The sequence below is a fragment of the Rhipicephalus sanguineus genome, chromosome 7 (assembly GCF_013339695.2).
Source record: "Rhipicephalus sanguineus isolate Rsan-2018 chromosome 7, BIME_Rsan_1.4, whole genome shotgun sequence".
NCBI classification, from domain to species: domain Eukaryota; kingdom Metazoa; phylum Arthropoda; class Arachnida; order Ixodida; family Ixodidae; genus Rhipicephalus; species Rhipicephalus sanguineus.
The window spans coordinates 62,177,787-62,198,270 of NC_051182.1; the positions used below are offsets into that span (position 1 = coordinate 62,177,787).

General features: G+C 45.4%; 1 protein-coding gene across 1 annotated transcript in view; it reads right to left on the minus strand.

The window, feature by feature from the left end:
• Window positions 1-468: 468 nt before the first annotated feature.
• LOC119398719 (glucose dehydrogenase [FAD, quinone]-like) overlaps window positions 469-20,484 on the minus strand; it is a 65,854-nt gene continuing 45,838 nt past the window's right edge. Inside the window, exons 5-8 of the mRNA XM_049417408.1 lie at window positions 15,483-15,646; window positions 9,096-9,273; window positions 4,673-4,892; window positions 469-601 (exon numbers count right to left, since the gene is read on the minus strand). Coding sequence (XP_049273365.1) covers window positions 469-601; window positions 4,673-4,892; window positions 9,096-9,273; window positions 15,483-15,646 — 695 coding nt within the window. The remainder of the gene's footprint in view (window positions 602-4,672; window positions 4,893-9,095; window positions 9,274-15,482; window positions 15,647-20,484) is intronic.

Genomic DNA, 20,484 nt, shown 5'->3' on the forward strand with positions numbered 1-20,484 from the left:
GTTTGGGCGAAAAACGGGAAAACGCAAAACAGTATCTTGAACATAGAGCAACATCTGAGGTATGCGTAATTTATTTCGTGCACAGCATTGGGTATCCGCGGCAGAACATTCGGACAGAAAATGGAAATGACGGCATGAGGTGGGTTTTTCGAAGAGAGGCGAAACGGTTCGAGCTGGTGATAACGTGATTGTGGCAGTGACGTACGCGTTAAAATAAAATATGCTTCTTGGCCAGCATACATGCCTCTCTATCAGCAGTGCTGAAACGACGTTACCTTCACGCTAGGAAATCGTAATTATTAACGGTTACTGCTTAAAATAATAAGACGTAACTTAAATGAGCACTGACTGTCATATACTGCAAAAGCCAACGTTCTAGCAGCTCAGTATTTTTACTTCACTTTGTCAACGTAGCCCCAACGATGAGAGAAAGAACCAAGCTTGTGTTTGATAGGCCAGTAATGTGAACTACGGATTATCTTGAAGAATGATGACTGATGCTTTATCGGCAATCATCATGGTAGGCGCGTTCAGATTTCCAGTTACTATCGTTGGCATGACAGATGCGTCCACGACGCGCAGGTTCTTCAAACTCCGAACCCTGAAAACAAATGAAGCATTATTTCAGTGGGAAGGCAATACAACGAGAAGTAAACGGACATTTAACTAGACGTATGCAGTTTAGGCAGATGAGATTTATAGCGGGCACCGCTCATGCTCATGCATCCGGGAATGTAGGCCTAGATATATATATATATATATATATATATATATATATATATATATATATATATATATATATATATATATATATATATATATATGTATATATATATAGTATTCAGTTATTTTCCACCGCACATTTAACATTTAAACTCAATGGGGCACTAAACTGAACCAAAATAATAGTCTAGGCTGATAATTATACCCTGAATATTGCAGTGTCCTTAATTTCACCGCGATACGTTTATTCATACTTGAGAAAACCACTGTCAAAATTTCCGCTTTTAAATTTCCCACCGAAATCTCCTATGGTAACGTCACGGGTTTCAAAGTGATTTTTCGTATTTTGGCCCCATTAACTCAACGAAATTTTCTAAAACTTTGTAAGTTAAGTATGTGATTCCCTCAGATGACAATGTACTTAATTTTTGCCGATTAGGAACTACATAGTCTGTAGTAGACACCGTCGAAATCTGACGTCACTGCGAAAGGACGGGAACTTCAAGGCGGCGTCGGCCCTCGCGTTTCTATTCGCACGTTTTTTCGCTTACCAAGTGTCTTCTCGCAGCATGAGTGGTGTTGTGGCTATTGTGAAGGAGTAATTGTTCGTTTAAGTATGCCGTTCATATTCCTCGAAAAATGTTCTTTCTTTTAGGAATTTCACCTTAGCGAGAAATAAAAAAAACTTTTCGACGAGGCGCATTGAAAGTAACATGCACAAGCGTTCGCTTCCAACTGAATCTGCAATATTGTTTGGACATACGTATATATGAACAAAACCATGCGCCTGTGCCATTACATTATACAATACCACACATGACCGAAAACGGTAATAGCCAGCCAGCAAAAAAGACAAGTGCATCGGTAATAATAAAACACAGGCAAAAATAGCAGATCTTACTTCCCTCTGCGATGATGACGCAACGGGACTTTTTGTCAGGCTAGAATAAGAAAGCCCGCTTACCCACTGACGGTCTACCTCGGCCGTTTCTGCCGCCTTTATTATTCTGCGCTCTGACACCCAGCGCGATTTCCCATCGTGTGAAGGTGTATTCGTTTTACGACCTGTGCATTCAACCGCATTCACAAGATGCTCACGGTGCTGCGACGCATGGTGCTGTATTCAACCGGCAACTACACGAAATAATTTGGATCACCCCCTAAATGACGCTTCAGTGCTTAATTTTTACTTCCTGCTATGAACACACTCTTGCTTTTTGCGATGTGCTACAGTATTCCTATGCCAGGCACCATGCTGCTCGACGGAGCGCCAATATATGTACGCGGTTTGTTATTTGTAAATGTGTTATATATTGCTATCTGTATTGAGAAGTAACATTTGACAGGTGGTTGAAAGAATGTTGTGTTGTACAGCTGAGCGTCTTATAACGAACACTGACATATCAAATTATCGATTAATAGCGAACTAAACGCGAAATTTGGTTGGTTACAATTTATTTCCGTGACATTTATTCTGCACCTAAAACACGAGAGCCGCCGCGATATCGGTTTTAGCGAAGAAGTATTTGTTACGCTCGAGGCTCAAAGATCGAGAGCTAGCATAAAAAGCAAAATGAACTAGAGACGTGAGTCGGGCTAGTTGGTACGTATTAACTGCTGACATAATTGATTAGCTCAAAAAAGAACGGACAAGGTAGAGACGACAGACAGGACGGAGCCCTCCGTCGTGTCTACCTTGTCCGTTGTTTTTTACGCTAATCATTTATGTCAGCAAAATGAACATTGAAGAACAATTACCAAGCACGCCGCTGTCATGCATCGGATATGTATAAGTATGTATCTATATATAAAAGTCCCAAAGAAAAATAATTGAGAAAAATGCTTCCGAAGCACGGAATCGAACAAGCGACCTCTCTCTCCGCAGCGCGGGGCGCTAACCACTACGCCAGAAAGCGCAGATCCCCCAGGTAGCTAACGGCGAGTGTTATATACAGACCCTTTACCGCTGGCAGGACTCAGAGACGGCAGGCGCTTATAAGCGTTTCTTCATTACCAGCGAGATGGTGCGAGGCGCGCACCGGGCGCATTTAAAAGTCGTCGGCCAGCTCGCTCTCTTCTTCTAATATTTGCGCAAGGTGAACCTTGCTTTTCCGCTGTCTGCTCGCGCGGTAGTTGCTGCCGGGGGGTAGATATTTCTGCACCGTAGCAGCGCGTTCATCACAGGCCGCTTCTCTTGCTATCGCATTCATTGCTTCGCCCTTGCGGCGAAACTGTGACTAAGTTTGAGTACATTTCAGTCCTTCAGTGCCAAAAAAAGCGCATTTGACTGATTGCTCCACCGTATCAACAGCACAAGGAAGGCTTAAAAGCTCCTGCGACAAAGAATGGTGGAACAATAAGCAGTGCGGACGCCGCTGACATGGTGAGGGGGCTCAAAAACTACATGGACAGACTCCCCACGACCAAAACTACTGAAGTATGAAAGGCCCTCTAGTCTATAGACACTGCGGAACGGTTCACTCTGCGCAGTGCTGTGACTAGACGATGATGGAATCCTACTTGAAATAAATGTGATAGCAGAGTTACTCTGTGAAGCGACCTTTGTTCTGCCGTAGTTTGACCTTTTCTAATTTTACCGGTCTATGTAGTTTGATACGCCACAAGGAGAAAGGCAAGAATTACCTCGTTTGTAGTGGTTTCGACTCCCAGATTAATGCGTTTTTTTTACCTAAATATTGCGCCGGTCAGATGGCCGATTTGTTATCGCCTGTTTTTAACTTTATTTTTACAATAAATATCGCATATAACAAACTTATATTATGGTCCTACAGTTACTTCGTTACAGAGAGGTTCAACTATTATTAGGCTATCGCGCGCTTGTGAATCCAGTGTAACCCAGCAGCGACATACATTATCTGCGAGTGGGCGCTCTCCAGCAGCTCTAATAAGCTTTTGATAATCTATGCTGCACTACGAGTGTCATGCTGGTTACATTGGAGCTCGTGTTGACAGCCTACATTCGTGGTAGCAACTACTGAAGGGCTGTCAGTTATGAGATGGAATTATCGAGTCATGCTTAAAAACACGATGTTCGCCACAAATGCTCTTCTCCTATACTTTTCAGTTATGTTATCTATAGATCTATGCGTCCATGTTTTAAATAAAGCGATACGCAATAATTCGTTTTTACTGAAGATACGAAAAAAGTTTAGCTGTGTTTTTTTTTTTCGTGCAAAGCTTCCGCTAGTGACTCTACTGCGATGCGCAGCGTATCACCTGCATTAGTTTTCCATGTTAATCATTTTTGTATTTTTATAACTGATGTTTCTGCAGAATGCAAGACAAGCGTATTAGTGTTATCAACACACCTAACAAGTATGCTTAAAATAATGAAAACTGCACAAGTGATTTCAAGTGATTTCCATCGTCATCATTGGCTCTATTTACGCCAGCTGGCGGTCGGAGGCTTTCGCGTTCACTTGTCAGTCGTTAGATAGCGTTTCACTGTCTTTCAATCGTTTTTCTCTCTGCCTCTTCCAGCGGAACAACTACGGGCACCGATGACACCCTTGTCCTTTCTAGGCAGGAGCTTGCTGTTCATTGATGGACGCAGGATGTGCCTAGTGATTCCTAGTAGAGTATAACACAGCCTGCAAGCCTGCAATTCTGCATGTGACGAACAGAAATCCAAAATTGAGGTGTCCTCGCTACCGATGAGGGCGAGTGTCTTCACGAAGGAATTTCAAATTAAAATGTTGGTTTAAAATAGGCGCCTAAACTTCCCCACGCCTCCGTCAACCGCTTCTTGTTTAAACCCTTCTAAACATTTTCTCCCTTCGTCACTAAACAACAATTGTATACTGCAAATAGTTGGATGCCGAGGCAATCGCCCCCACTAGACCTCCAGTTTGAGCGATGATGGCAGATATATAAATTATTTACTCGGCTAACGATCGCCCCATGCAGATTCGATCGAAAGAACGCGCACCTTAGCTTATAGTCCACTACGGCTCTTTCATCCGAGCCCATGGGACACGTGCAGCAGGCGTGCCACGTGGTGTGAGCCAAGTGCCGTACAAGGCAGGTCAGGTAGGGATCGCTCCACACTTCTCCTTCCGAGAGGCACAATTTAAGAGGGATGTTCCAAGGTTTCGCTCCCACGGCCCGCATGGCATCGCTCTTCATGAGGCGCAGCGCAATCTTGGCCGCTGTCGAAGAGATATAAGATAATTAATAATAATAATTGTTGAGGCTTAACGTCCCAAAACCACAAAATAAATATGAAAGGTGCTGTAGTGAAATACTCTGGGAATTTCAACCATCCGGGGTTCCTTAACGTGCACCTAAATCTAAGCACACGGGCCTCAAGCATTTTCGCCTCCATCGCAAATGCGGCCGCCGCGGTCCGGGATTGGATCCCGCGACCTTCGGGTCCGCTGTAGAGCACCATAACCACTAGACCACCATGGCGAGAAGATACAAAATGTGAGGAATGGACTTGAACCCGGGCCCTCTGCGAATGTGAGAAATGCGGCTTTTCTACTTCGGCACTGAAGCAACATGCCTTGTTGCTGATGTTTTCAAGCTGCACTGTTGCATTCTTATACGCCACTGAAAAGCCATTGGAGCCATCTATACACGTAGCGCTACAATCTGTATTCATGTATGAAACACGTCAACAATGCGAGTAAACCATGACCAGAACGTCATGGCTTCTGCGTCCTTCTGCTGCACAGATACCGTTGTCTAGCAACGTTCTGTATAAAGATGAGCACGTGCGGGTAGTTGCGGCACTCTGTTTAAAAATATATAAAAACAAAGATATTCTTCTGGCTTGGCATACATTTTTTGCTGTAGTGTATCTTATTACAGTAAGCTTGAAGAATATTCTGTTATAGTTCCTTGGCTTTTATCATAACACCTGTTATACAGGTGTTAACCTTAAAACAGTTTGGACGTTAATCATTCTTGTATTTTGTCAGTATTATTAACTGCCTACTTACTTGGACCCATTGATCTGCTAGTATGCAATAGTAAAAAAAATCAATAAATAAATATCTAGGAAACTGAGGGACGCTTAAGCTTCGCATTCAAGAGTTGAACGCGATAGCCATATGCTGCCCGTATTGCGTACTTCGACCACTTAGTGCATAATGTTTATTGCATGCTGTTACTCGCGAAATTCTAATTGGGCATTACTGCAATGTAATTGACAAAGCACAATGTGGTCACATAGCTGCAGCGCGCCGAGATTTGGTGTCTGTCGTATCTGCCTCCTTGCGCGGCCGCCCTCGTGGTCGTGCGCCACTTGACACTGATGCCCCACCAAACCTCGCCGATGAGGAAGACACCGCATTGTGGTTGACGCTTGTAGACGACACAGAATCCAACACAAGCGTGTCAAGAGCCCGGTGGCGTGAGAAAACGTCTGTGCGCGTGTCATTTTTTTTTCGAAGTATCAGTGCACCCAGTAGTGTGTAACAGAATGCGCGCACTCAGGCGTGTGCCTTATGTAATGGGTAGCATGCTATAAACCAGGAGAAACTGTGCACGAGAAACTGTTTTAGAGGTTGCGATGCACCCACTATGTGGTCTTAGGAGAATGCGCGCAGTAATGCATGTGCCTTTTGTAATGGGTGGATGGCTGTACACCACCAAGTCGTTATGATCTTCATGGCAATGTACGCTTGTACCACGCAATACTACTGCGATATTACATCTCGTACTCTGACATCTGCATACAGGACACGCATGTTTTTGAGGCGTTAAAGTTACTTTCAGTACAGTTCGAAGCAGAGGTGCGGCTGTGAGTTAGAACACCTGCTTTCCACGCAGACGGCGTGGCTTCGATTCTGACTCGGACCCATCCTTTTTATTACTTATTCTATTTGCAGTTTTCTCGATTTTTCGGTCGCGGAGAAGATGATCATTTTTCGATAATTTACGCCGACACCGACACCAGAATTTCAGCGAAATGAGCTCTTTAACGTTATCTCTTTAATAAATAAATATAAACAAGTAGAAGTGACGTGTGGGGCATTACCACTTGCTGTAGTTGGAGAATTCCTACTGTTAGAATGGTATCAAAGACGCGGATACCCGTATGCTTCTCACGCACCTTTGTGTTCACTATAACGAAGGGAAACTAAAATGCAAGCGCTATTGGCTATTCCTACCCTGCATGGAGCGATTGTGCATGTACTAGAAATTTTCTTCAAAAAGGGTAAGAACAACCACGTTTCAGGCTTCAAGAATTGCTGTGAAATCTCGTTGCAACATTTCATTGCAGTGTAACAAAGTTATATAAACACGAGCGACTGGAACTGAATTGTCTAAAATAGCTGCCATCCGAAAATGGGTGGCCTAAGAGGTTGCTTGCTGGTGCAGCTCCTTGATATGGCTGCTTTTGAACGCCAATGAGCTACCATTCATGAGAATGGTTTGGATGCTCAGGTTTCTGAGATGACTTTAAATGCTGGGTTCAGCTTTCTTTATAGAGAATTTCGATCCGAACAATTGTTTACATCTTTCATAAGTTCGTTTTAAACCTCGACGTGCACGATAAACTGTGATGCACGGATTTCGACTGTCGAAGTTGTTTAAGTCAATAATATTTCTTTAAAAGCGGGATACAGGACAGAGACAGAAACAGTAAAACAAAGCGAGCGCTCATGAAAAGATGCGGTGAGCGCATCAGAAATGACCTAACCTGCATGTTGTTGAAGTGATCCAACGTTACACCTTCAATGCCTTCGTCCTTTTTAGGCGTGGAAGTTTTAGCGAAACGACGTTTACTCATACCGTTATTCCCACTACGCAATATGGTGTGAGGTGTATGTTTGGCTGTAATTATTGCTGTAAGAAATGTAACGCGTGGTACTCAAACTCCCACCTCTTCGTTGATGCCTCCGAGGGTACGCAGGTGTTCTGTAGACATAAATCCCTCTCGCATCGACAGTCTGTTGGCGCATTCGCTCGTAAACCAACATACCATTGTTCTACCATTATTCAAGCGGCGACCATATCTCGGCAGCTGCTGCTTCTTACTGTACTCTACTCATAGACGTGGGACATGGCCTTTACGAACAATTTTACACAGAATTGCGTTCGGCGTCGTTTAGTAAAGCGTATGCCTGCGCAATTGCCAGAGAAAAAAAACCCAAGAATGATACAGAAGGTGCGAAGTAGCGCCATTTTAACATAAATAGACTTAATTCAAGAGAATAATGTGTGTTTACCAAACTGCAAATTATTTTGCATACACCGGTGGTGAGAGCATGACATGCACGTTAAGCCTACAATATCGCTTTGGATCAGTTGGATTGAGTTTTATTCTATGGTTATATGACCAAACCTATTCCTGAAAAACATATTTCGAATTATTTACGACATACTATATCAGTTAGGAGCTTTGCCATTAAGCCTTTCTCGCCCACTAGATGTGTGCCACACCCAACGGGTTTTTGCCTGCGCCATACACGAAGGGGCTCCAGCTGAGCTCTTCGTGGATTGTCGGCCTAGATCCCTACGATGATGCTTGGTGACAGTACGGATATTACTTCAATATTGAAATATTTCACTTTTTAGTAAGGACGTGTGGTCAAATACGAAATTGAAGCAGTGGCTAGTTCTGAAAGTGGTTTGTGCATTTTTTGAGGTATTCATAAAAATACTTCACATGAAAGGCGCAAAACAAATCATGCCAGATTATTATTCAAGTTTTCAATGTTGCTCGCTAAATTACGTGGCAGCTGCTGCCAACCGATGATTGGTTAGGGAGAAAATGAACACCTTTAAAATTTCTTTTCGTTGTTCGGGTAGCCTTTAACCAATCTTATAGACGAAGTCTTGTTTGTCAAGTTCGGGAATTTAGTCATAGACTGAAACTCATTAAGAGCACTGCATTCGAAATGCATTGTTATCAATGAGATTAGGTATGCTGTGTGACTCAACGTTTACGACCCCGTTACGGCACCGATCGACAGATTCTGAAGGCAGCTCTTCATTTTCAATGCGGTTCGAGCTTGGAGCTGTGGCACTTTCTCGGCCCGTGGCAAGAAAGCGGTTGTGCGATGCGCAACACAAAATAGCGGTTGGTGTTCTTGAGGAACACTCGACTTAACCAAAGTTTGTGAATGACTCTTTTTATGTATATATGTGCGTTTGTGACTGCACGTACTGTTTGTACATGTGATCATTGTATATACCAGAGCCATAACTCAACACCTGAAGTAGCATGCCAGGCGGCAAACCAGGCTAACCTCTCCAGGATTTTCATTAATGACTATATTATATATATATATATATATATATATATATATATATATATATATATATATATATATATATATATATATATATATATATATATATATATATATATATCACATCTTTAATCTCCAGCGATGTACCTTCAACTGCCGCTTTAACGTCGTCTGGGTGGGTCAAGTACTTCGGGTCGATGATGGGATGGTCAAACGGGTTAGCTGTCCTCAATTTCACATAACCCCGAGACTTCGGCCTGTTCATCACAGGAGCCAGGGCAAATCCGTGCCGTCCTCGATTGGGCAAATAATATTGGTCGTAAACCTGCGCAAAGATGAACAGACAAGCACATTATAAGCGACAGTGAGGGCTGTCACGATTGATTTTTCAATGACTAAATGTTCGCGCCCGTTTCAAGATTCTTACATTACCACCCCTGAATGTTCTGCGAGGGCACATTACCAGCTCTAACATATTAACCTAGTAACCGACGCCAAAAGCTCACGCAATGCCTCTTCATGCCTGCGACGTCACTCGGTTTTCTATTGAGAATGGGATGGTCCTCCTATTTCAGTGTAGTCTCCGCAAGGAGCGCACGTAGCCGATACTACTTCCGGTAGCGTCGAAAGTGACGTCGTCACACACACTGGCGCAGCGAGTGCGGAGGACGTTGCCTCCGGGACTGCAATCGACATTACTTTGGTCTGGAAGGCGTAAAGGTTTACAGCGGCCACCGCAACGAGCGTTCGCATGCGACACCCATTTTGGTGGAGCAGAGGAGGAGGGAGAAGGAGAGGGCTGGCAACCAGCTTTTCGGCTCGCGTCGCATGCATCTCTCTAAAGGAGGCGTTGGCTGAGATTACTGCGAGTTCTTTTTTTTTGATAAATTGTATAAATGATATTAAACGATTTTACGGAGGCTAACATGGGTGCATTAAAGTTTGACATCAGGACAGCACGTAAAAAGTTTCTACAGACTCCCTATATTTGAATCCCAAGTGTTCCACGTTGGTCCTAGAGGTGGCATTAAAATATTCCGTCCTCTCAACGTGAACAATTTACCTTGCTTAGTTCACACTAAATAATGAAAATAAATATAGCTGAGCATCTTCTAGTTGAAACGATGTGAAGTGAGAAACATGGAAGCAGGTGTTTTGATTAGCATGTCCCGAAAACTGATCAGTGTGAGGGAAACAGGCACGTGACGCATCATATATAAATCAACGCCGATTTCTGGCAGCCACGTAATGGCGCTTATGACTAACAACAAGCAATATATTGAAAACGAAACGCCATGCCATCTGACTAGCGACTAATGGAGGGGGAAGTTGAGGTTGTAGGCTGCAAACAGTGTACGCGTTAGGCTTTAGAGGGCGGGAGCAGCCCACGCCAGTACACGACCGACACAAATGAAATTTAAGAATACATTTTGGTTGCATACAAGTCACCAGAGCAAAGTTCTGCTGCAGAAATATAATTAAAAACGTAGATTTGCACACAATGCGAGCGGATAAAAACCAGCAAAGGCACTAAAACCAGTAAACTGAGCCCAGAATAAATTGGTCTGTTCTATTTTAAGAAGAAATCAAATTAGCTCACGTAATATTTAAACCATGTTTCCACTGACATAGGCGGTTTTCGATCAAAACGTTTCGTTAAAATTGGAACCGCAGTTGTTTTTTTTATTTTTAGAATTAACTTTTTGAAAAAGATTCGCTACGTTATATTTTGTCTTCTTTGGCACTGCATGTAAGAAAACAATATTTTGCAGAAATGTTGCGAAGGCCCCGTTCCATGTTTGACACTTCATCAAGTATCAGTGTTAAATTGAGAACGTGCGTAGGCGCATCAAACTTAGCAAAATTTTGATTTTGGCCGCGATTGCCATTTTCCCACGTTTTTTTTCTTTTCTAGAGAGCATATGGAAAGCACGGATGCAGTTCACAGATATTCTATTTGAATCCCGCATAAACGAATCGACACAGCGTTTATACTATGTGTTAAATTCGACCGTGAAAGCGTATATTATGGGAAAACATTGCGGTAAGCAACAAGGAGAAGCCCGCGCCAACGCCTTCAAATATTGTATTGGCACACTTGGAGCGTTTTTCCCGAAAATAAAATTTTCGGTCCTGTGCACTTTTACTATACCGACATAAAATATAATAACACAGACGAAACAAACATATTGAGCGGACATGCATGTTCGATGTACCGTGGAGTCTCTCTGGCGCGATTCCCGATTGTAACTTGCGGACTCAAACAAGCAGTTTCGAATAAAAAAATGATCCAGATTCCGCATCTGTTTAAATCAAACAGAGCTAGATCCAGTAAATCAGCGCTACATCAGCACCTTGTCACAAAAGACGCCAGGCCTGCGCGGAAAGCGCAGCACAGTCACAGCGAAAGCTGGAAGAGCGGCATTTCTAGAGCATGTTATGAACTCTCTTGTGGTTACTAATACAAGTACATTAGCAACGTACCCACTACGCCACAAATCATAATTTTTGGGAAGTTGGGAAGCACCCACAACGACATTATTCGTTATTCTGCGGAGAAGCGAGGTACCATCTGTAAGGCATTATGCGCATTTTGTTGATGCGACGGTTGATGACGATGAAGAATTATGGCTGAGCCCTTTCTAATAGGTTGGAAGCTTTAAAACGACCCACTAGCAACGTAATTCATATTGTGTGACGCCCGGTCGTTATTTCACTTTCCCACCACGCTTTATAGGATACGTTAGCCGCAGAAACGGAGAGCGAGAGAGAGAGAAGGAATTAACTTTATTGAGAGCCTGGGGGAAATGGATCATGAGAGCGTTATGGGCTTCCTTGGCAATCAATCGAAGTGCACTTGCGAGAAACCCACTGCGCTATGAATCATAATTTTAGTGAAGTAGGGAAGCAGCCACTATGCAATTTTTCGTCATTCTGTGCAGAACCATGGTACTCGCCAAACACATGTAAGGCATTATGTGCACTTTGTTGATGCTGTGGCTAATTACGATGAAGAATTATCGCAGAGGCCCTTGTAATAGGTTAGAAGCAGTCAACAACCCACTCGTTGCAATTCGCATTGTGTGACGCCCGGTTACAGAATTCGCGTTTGTGTGACACCTGGTTGTTATTTTACTCTTCTACCACACTATTTTACATGTGTTAATGTGGTTCCTTCCCGACATGAAGCCTGTATAGGGTCTTTTTGCAACGCTGTTTCAAGCACCGGCATGACCCTGAGGTCGAACACTGGGCTCCCACGCAGAGGACCAAGGTTCGAACCTCGTTCCATCCTGAAAATTTTTAACACGAAAGTGTTTTATGCCGGGGTCCACCAAGCCTTCAGTGACGTATTTCCGTCACGGAAATGATGTAGAAAAAATTTACACGATCAGATGTCAAAGAAAAAAAGTTCCGTCAACGGGCATCGAACCCACGACCGCTCGGTTCAGAACAGCAGATGCCGGGCACGCTATCCACTACGCCACGGCCGCAGACTCTAGAGGCTTTACAAACGCGCCTTTTATATCTACCACTCTCTCGTGTCGGCAAGGTGGCGATCCCCTCTGGCAGCGGTAAAGTAATTCGTCGTTACTGTGGCCACCTGCAACGCGTTACACGTCCGTCCCATTCGGCGCGTTTTCAAAAGACGTTCAATTTTGTCAGTGCCTTAAGACACCGCGAGGTGGCGATCTTAGACCAAGCGTCGTTAGTGTGCCTCGATGTGTGCGCCCCCCTTACCGCGCAACAAAACGCACATCAAGGCACCCTAAAGCGTCGTAAAAGCGTCGGCCTCTCTGCGACGCGCGCCTGCCTCACCTGGCTGTAACACCGCGTTCACCGCTGACGCGCTCGCCCCGAGAAAAATCGCGGCTGGGCTACCGGGGCGGCAGGACACGCTTTGCGTTTCCCTATAGGCACCGTCCACTGACCAGAGGGAGCTGCGTTGCTCGCACTAGGCCGTCCCAAGTTCGCTGGCATTGGCCGTTAGGGGCACGCAGAAAACAGACGCGCGAACGCGTCCCCCGTGTAGCCCGGCCACAGTCCGCCCACTCATTCAGGGAGGGAGACGCGCACATCGCGTTCCATTTTGAGCAACCCCGTCTCATTATTTCGTTTTTTATCCGCTAGGTTTTGCGTTTTGGCGCTGCAGTCACACTGCCAAACTCGACTGCACGGTGCCTATAGTCCGGCCGTGGTGTTCAGTCACATTTAACCATGCCGCGGGATGGCGACCAAGTTCAGCGTCCAATATGCGACGCTCTTCTCGCTATCACACCTCGTTCTCTGATTACGCTTTCACCGTTAACTACTACAGCTTCCACAACGGTTTGTTTAATTATTTAACATGGACGTTAGTCTTCGGAATGGAGAGGTACCACCAATCATCGAAGTCGGTGCATCCACGTTTAACGTCCCAAATCTACGATGTGATTATGAGGGACGCCGTAGTGGAGGGCTCCGGAAATTTCGACCACCTGGAGGTCATTAATGTGCCCCTAAAGCTAAGTACACGGTAAACGGTGCATCAATATACATTGTGCACACTCTCTTATATCAATTCAGTTACTTCTGTAAGGGCACGCTTTACTTTCGTGTTATTCCGATTCCTATGAAGGAGGGATCAACCATCTTTTTCTTATTTCCCTTTTTTTTCTTATTTCGTGCGATAGCGGTTACGGACACCGGCGGCGGCGGCGGACAAATACGGCACCAAAAACGGCCGTTGAAATGATCTCATAACAGCTTTCGCTGTAAAACAACTAACCAGACCACATCCAATATGTTTCAATTGTGACCAACTTGCTTTGCTGGCAAGCTTTCGCTCCACAATTACTTTTACAGCGAAAGCTGTTATGAGATCACAACAAGGGCCGTTTTTGGCACCGTAGCGGTCCGCCGCCACCGCCGCCGGTGTCCGTAACCACTATCGCTCGAAATAAAAAAAACGAAATAAAAAAAATTTCTAGGATGAAACGAGGTTCGAACCTCGACCCTCTGAGTGGGAGCCCAGTGTCCTACCTCAGAGCCATGCCGGGGCTTGAAACTGCTTTGCAAAAACACCCTATACCGGCTTCATGTCGGGAAGGAACCACATTAACATATCTAATGTGGCGTGGTAGAAGAGTAAACAACAACCAAGCGTGACACAACGCGAATTCTGTAGCCAGGCGTCACACAATGCGAATTGCGCAACGAGTAGGTTGTTGAATGCTTCTGGCCCATTACAAAGGGCTCTGCCATAATTCTCCATCGTCATCAGCCACAGCATCAACAAAGTGCACATAGTACCTACAGGTGTTTAGCGTGTACCACGGTTCTCCGCAAAATTACGAAAAATTGCATAGTGGCTGCTTCCCTACTTCACAAAAATTATGATGATTTATGGCCTAGAGGATTCCTCGCAAGTGCACTTGTATTGGTTGCCAAGGAAGCCCATAAGTCTCCCATGATCCACTTCCTAAGGGTCTCAATAAAGTTAATTCCCTTTCTCTATCTCTTTCTCACATTAGCGTATGTTATAAAGCGTGGTGGGAGAGTGACATAACGACCGAGCGTCACACCATGCGAATTAAGTAACTAGTAGGTCCTTTAAAGCTTGCAACCCATTACAAATGCTCATTCGTAATTTTTCATCGTCATCAGCCATCGCATCAAGAAACTGCTCTTAATGCCTTACAGATGGTACCTCGCTTCTCCGCAGAATGATGAGTAATGTCGTGGTGGGTGCTTCCAAAGTTCACAAAAATTATGATTTGTGGCGTAGTGGATACGTTGCTAGTGTATTGTGTTGGTAGCCACAAGAGAGTTTATAACGGGCTCTAGAAATGCTGCTCTTCGAGCTTTCGCTGTGACTGTGCTGCGCTTTCCGCGCAGGGCTGGCGTTTTTCTTGGCCGAGTCGGTACTTACTGAAGGACACAATATTGTCGCGCAAAAGTCGAAGAGGAAGACAAAGTAACCGACTTTCCTACTTCTTCCTGCCTGTTAGTGTTTCTTTTCGAGTTTTGCGCTATGGTATGATGTCCTGCTTAGGGCATGATACTCCAGCGCCTTGATAATATATCGTCTTGGACGTGATAAGAATGTCATGCTCCAAGGCGGTATAGGTGAAATGTACGACAACGAAAATTATGATATTGGGCGCCGATCTCTACCCTGAAGAAGAAGAAGGGATCCAAATGGCAAGCCATTCAGTCTCCTTAAGGCAAACAAACAAACAAACCAAGTGACAAGAAGCTCAGACGAAGAAGCAGGGCTGAAGAATTTTTAGAACCATGCAATCTGTGTTAAGAAACAAGGAAACTCTGCGGACTGTCCAGAAGAGTGCACCTGTTGCAGGGAAAGGCCACTCGCTCTCTCAGTGTAGTCTTTGCCATTACGCCTATGCAACAAACAACGGCAACGATGAAAGCACAAGGATGATGTGAATTTTGTCACAAAGTACTGCAAAATTGATCGTTCGCTCCCACTTAGATTTCTTCCGCGTAGATAATTCAATCCCAAATAAAAGATAACAAATGATAGAAAATTACATCTTTTCGTAGAGCCGTACTTGACAGGTAGCATTCCAAAGGTAGAGCTGAGGAAGGCAGCGACTGCAAGGCGATCTCTGCATCCGGGAATTCCATCGATTCATTCACGAACGACGTACTAACAAACGCAAGAGCTTCAATGGATCCAGGGATGGAAAATGGACCTGTAGAACAAACGACAGTAAGTGTTCCGGTGGAATCCTTAGATGCTGTGGCAAGTATGAAAGAAGTAATGTATATTTTTACATCGTATAGAGCTCTGTAAAATGTCCATCGTTTAAACAGTGAATTGAACGTCTTCGAAATGCTTTTATTTCGGACTACCCATGGTGAAGTATGTATGAACTCAAAGCATGACTTAATAATTGAAGCTCCTATGCCTGAAGATGTGACGCCTAATACATGGATGTGGCGACTTCCAAAACTTCTGCCTGATATCACTCCCACGCATTTCAAGGGCGAAGCACCTCAGGGTCTCGGCTTGTCGGCGTGTCATGTCGTCGCCGCGGTAAATCAGGTTGCCAAACTATGGTTAAAAACAAGTGTATATCTGGTCAAAGCCGGTTTAGAATAAACTAACATGATTGAAAGTATTTTATATTAAAGGAATTGTCACGATTTATTTGCATTGCTTAACAGAAATTTGGAGAACATGTGTCTCGAAATTGGTTTCAAATGCCAAGTTTTCTTCTGTAAAGCATACTTCGTAGCATGCTGCGGTGTGAATCAGGAAGACAACTTACGGCAAGCCTGTCTCTCATTTAAATGATTCTAACCGGTTTAACGCAAAAGAGGGCGCCACCGTGGCGCCTCGGCATGGGCGCGATTGTTGCTCCCACCGGCGCTTCGCCGGCGCCGATGAGCGCGCGCCGTGTGGCAAGAGAGAGCAAACGGTGCGCGATGGCTTCAGAAAACGCCGACGCAGGGCCGATGAAGCTGTATGCGCCAAACATGCCGCGGCCGCTCAGAAGCCGCTGCTTGCTTGGCACTGCACCCAAATCTGACTTATCTTTTATGGAAAGCTATCCGACTATCCGACCTAAATCTCTTCCTAATAGTCTGAATCCAAATATTCAAAAACTATTTAAGTTATAATTACCAAAAAGAATTATTAATAGGAAAGTCTCCCTCACAGCATGTGACAGGTGAGGACAATATAGTTTTTCTGGCGACATAAATGTAGGAGCTCGTTTTTCTAGGTTGAGATTATTACCAACGTCATGTTCAATAAGCGTGTCAAATTTCACGATAATTCTCCTTTTCGTTTTTGAAAAAAAGGGTACCCTTAATTTTGTGCACCAGTCTGAAATCCGGTACTCAACCAGAAGGAAGGAAACAGAAAAAGGAGAAGGCAGGGAGGTTAACCAGAAACACTTCCGGTTGGCTACCCTACACTGGGGGGTCGGGAAAGGGGAATAGAAAGACGAGAAATAGAAGGGAGGAAAGAGAAAAAAATAAGAGAGAGAGAGAGAGAAGAGATGCAGTGCATTCACTACAGCGTGCGGGATTGCACCACAAGTCAGAGGCGTTCGCATAAGCCCGTCGTTCTCAAAAAACACAAGAGTGCTTTCACTGCCTTGTGGGCCGCCGAGAGATGTGGACGGTGCTGTAGTAGCACCTGCACGGAAATTGGCCTATCATCCAGTCACCGCAGTGCGTTGGACAGTACTTGTCGCTCCGAGGAAAAACGAGGGCAGTGGCACAGCAGGTGTTCGATGTCTTCTTCGGTGCCGCAAACATCACACGCCGCGCTGTCCGTCATTCCGATTAACGTTGTATATGCCTTCGTAAAAGCAACTCCCAAACAAAGGCGATAGAGAAGCGAAGCTTCGCGTCGATGAAGGCCGGATGGAGGTTGGAGTTGCAGTGAAGGGTTCAGTTGATGTAGTCTGGTATGTCTGATGCTTGGTGCGTTCCACTCCGTAAGTGTGAGACTGCGGGCCAGTTGTCGAATCTGCCTTGCAGCGTCTGTCCTTAAAAGCGGAATTGGGACAATTTTTGCTTCCTGGTGTGATGCGCGAGCAGCGTGATCGGCGGAATCATTTCCACTGATTCCACAGTGGCCAGGTAACCACTGGAAGTCAATATCGTGGCCTTTTTGAATTACGTGGTGGTGAAGTTTTACGGTTTCATACGTCAACTGTTCGTGGCATCCTCGTCGGAGAACTGACCGCAGGCACTGTAACGCCGGTTTTGAATCAGAAAACACAGCCCATTTACTTGGTCTTTCAGTATCAATAAATTCTAGTGCGCTGCGCAGAGCCGCGAGTTCTGCCGCCGTAGACGTCGTCGCATGTGAAGTTTTAAGACGCAGAGTTATCCCTTGTGATGGTATAACCACCGCACCACCAGAACTGGACGACGTAGTCGGGCCATCCGTATAGATGTGGACGTGGTTACCGTAGTTTTCGTAGAGTAGGAGTAGGCTCAATTGTTTCAGTGCATGTGTCGGTAGGTCTGACTTCTTCCGCACTCCCGGAACCGTTAGGTGAACTCGTGGGCGGCTCAAGCACCACGGAGGGAACACTGGCTTTGACGCAGGTGCGTACCCCGCAGTAAATGACGAGCGATGTTTGCCGACAGTGGCACTATATGTCGTGCGGGGCCTTTCAGCAGCGAGGCTCGCCAGATGGTGGGAAGGGGTCCTGGCATAATGCCTGAGGTACGTACGCATTGTCTCGGTGATAATGTGTGTCGTGATTGAGTAGTCTTGCGCGATGGCAATGGTTTCAGCCGTTGACGCGCTGCGGGGTAACCCAAGGCATATCTTAAGAGCTGGGGCTTGAATGCTCTGAATCGCGCGCAGGTTAGTCTTGCCGGTGTTCGATATTGCAGGCAAACTGTACCGTAGGAATCCAATAAACAGAACCCTGTACAGTTGTAACATAGATGGTATCGGCACTCTCCATTTTTTTCCTGCAAGGAATCTGAACATGTGACATATAGCAGTCAGCCGCTTCTTCAAGTAGTTCACGTGTGGAGTCCAAGACAGGTTTCTGTCAATTATGACTCCCAAGAACCTGTGGCTTCTGCTGAATGATATCAGGTCTCCGTTAATTGATATACCATAGGCAGACATTGGCTTCCTCGTGAATGCTACCACTGCACATTTCCCGCAAGACACTTCCAGGCCTTGTTTACGAAGGTAGCAGGACGTCATTGTGGCTGCCTTCTGAAGGCGTGCGCGAAGCTGAAGCCGTGTCACACCTGAAGTCCAAATGCAGATGTCGTCAGCGTAGATAGAAAGCTTTACGGTGCTTGGTAGGCTTTCGACAAGTCCAATGAGGGTTAGATTGAAAAGCGTAGGGCTTAGAACTCCTCCTTGAGGGACTCCTCGGCTACTGTAATACTCAGTTGTCGGGCCATTCTCCGTGGTGACGTAGAACGACCTTCTCTGCAAGTAGCTGCACACCCACATATATACCTTGCCACCAAGACCTACTGTTTCTAATGCACTCAGGATGGCTTCATGGGAGACATTATCATAAGCCCCCTTGACGTCTAGAAACAGAGCAGCACACAGTCTCTTACAGGTCTTCTGGTGTTCGACATATGTCACCAGATCAACAACGTTGTCTGTTGCAGATCGGCCGCGCCTGAATCCGGCCATGGCATCTGGATAGATTTCATAGTGCTCCAAGTACAATTCCAGTCGTGTTAGAATCATTCTTTCCATTGTTTTTCCCACGCAACTGGCAAGCGCGATAGGACGGTATGAGGAAATGTCCAGCGGCGACTTGCCAGCTTTGAGAAGCGGAATGAGGCGACTTGACTTCCATGCTTGGGGAACTGTACCAGTCTGCCAGGAGTCGTTGTATAGGTGCAGGAGTGCCTTCCGAGCTTCGTCTCCAAGGTTACAAAGAGCACGATATGTAATGCCGTCAGGTCCTGGCGCCGAAGAACGTCTGCACAATGCCAGTGCAGCTTCTAGCTCATCCATAGAAAACGGGCACTCCATGCGGTGATCACGTGAGAGAAATGGGAGGCCGAGCTCCACCGTCCTTGTATCTGTGAAATTTGAGTCGCCGGCAATCCTTCTTCAGAAGGATTCTGCGACGTCAATCTCGTTACACTGCAAGTGAAGTGCCAGAGATTTAAACGGGTGTCGCTGACTAAAGGTTGTGCGAAGACCACGGACAGTTCTCCATATAAGCGATAAAGGCTTTCGTGGATCCAACGACTCGCAGAAGGATGCCCATCGTCGCGAAGCCAGTTTATCCATGTGACGCTGTATTTTCTTCTGAGTGCGTCGAGCCAGTCTCAAATCATCCTTGCACTTTGTGCGTCTCTATCTTCGTTCTGCGCGACGGCGCATTGCACGAAGCTTCTCAAGTTCGATGTCGAAATCGGTGCGCGTGTAACTCGTGTAACTCGTCAAAAGCGAATGCGTGGAGTTCTGCAGGGCATCCTTTATCGCGGCCTCTAGGTTATAGGATGAGCCGTCGCTACAACAATCTTCCATTATCGTCTTGAATTTCGGCCAATCGGTCCATTGGAGGGCTCTGGAGGTCTTGGAGCTGGTGAAACCTTCTATCCTCAGATAAGTTGGAATGTGGGCACTACCCCGCGTTTCCAAATCTGAAAACCAGTGCACTCTTCTCGTGAACGAGCGTGAAACAAGAGTGAGGTCCAGGCAGCTGCTGTAGGCTGATCCACGTAGATATGTAGGGCTTCCATCATTAGAAACACTGAGTTCGTGTTCCGAGGCAAATGACACCAACTTTCTTCCTCTAGAGTTCTACATATCTACGTGGATCAGCCGACAGCAGCTGCCTGGACCTCACTCTTGTTTCACGCTCGTTCCCGAGAAGAGTGCCCCAGTCTGTACAATTTCGACCCTGTACCTTTCCTTGCTTGCAACTCAACCAGAAGCAAGCAAGGAAAGGTTCAGGGTCGAAATTGTACAGACTGAAGGTCACAAACTCTTATTGGGCATACAATATTTCCCAACAAAAAATGGTACATTTCCTGAGATATGAAGCTGAATCCAGGAGAAGCTGTT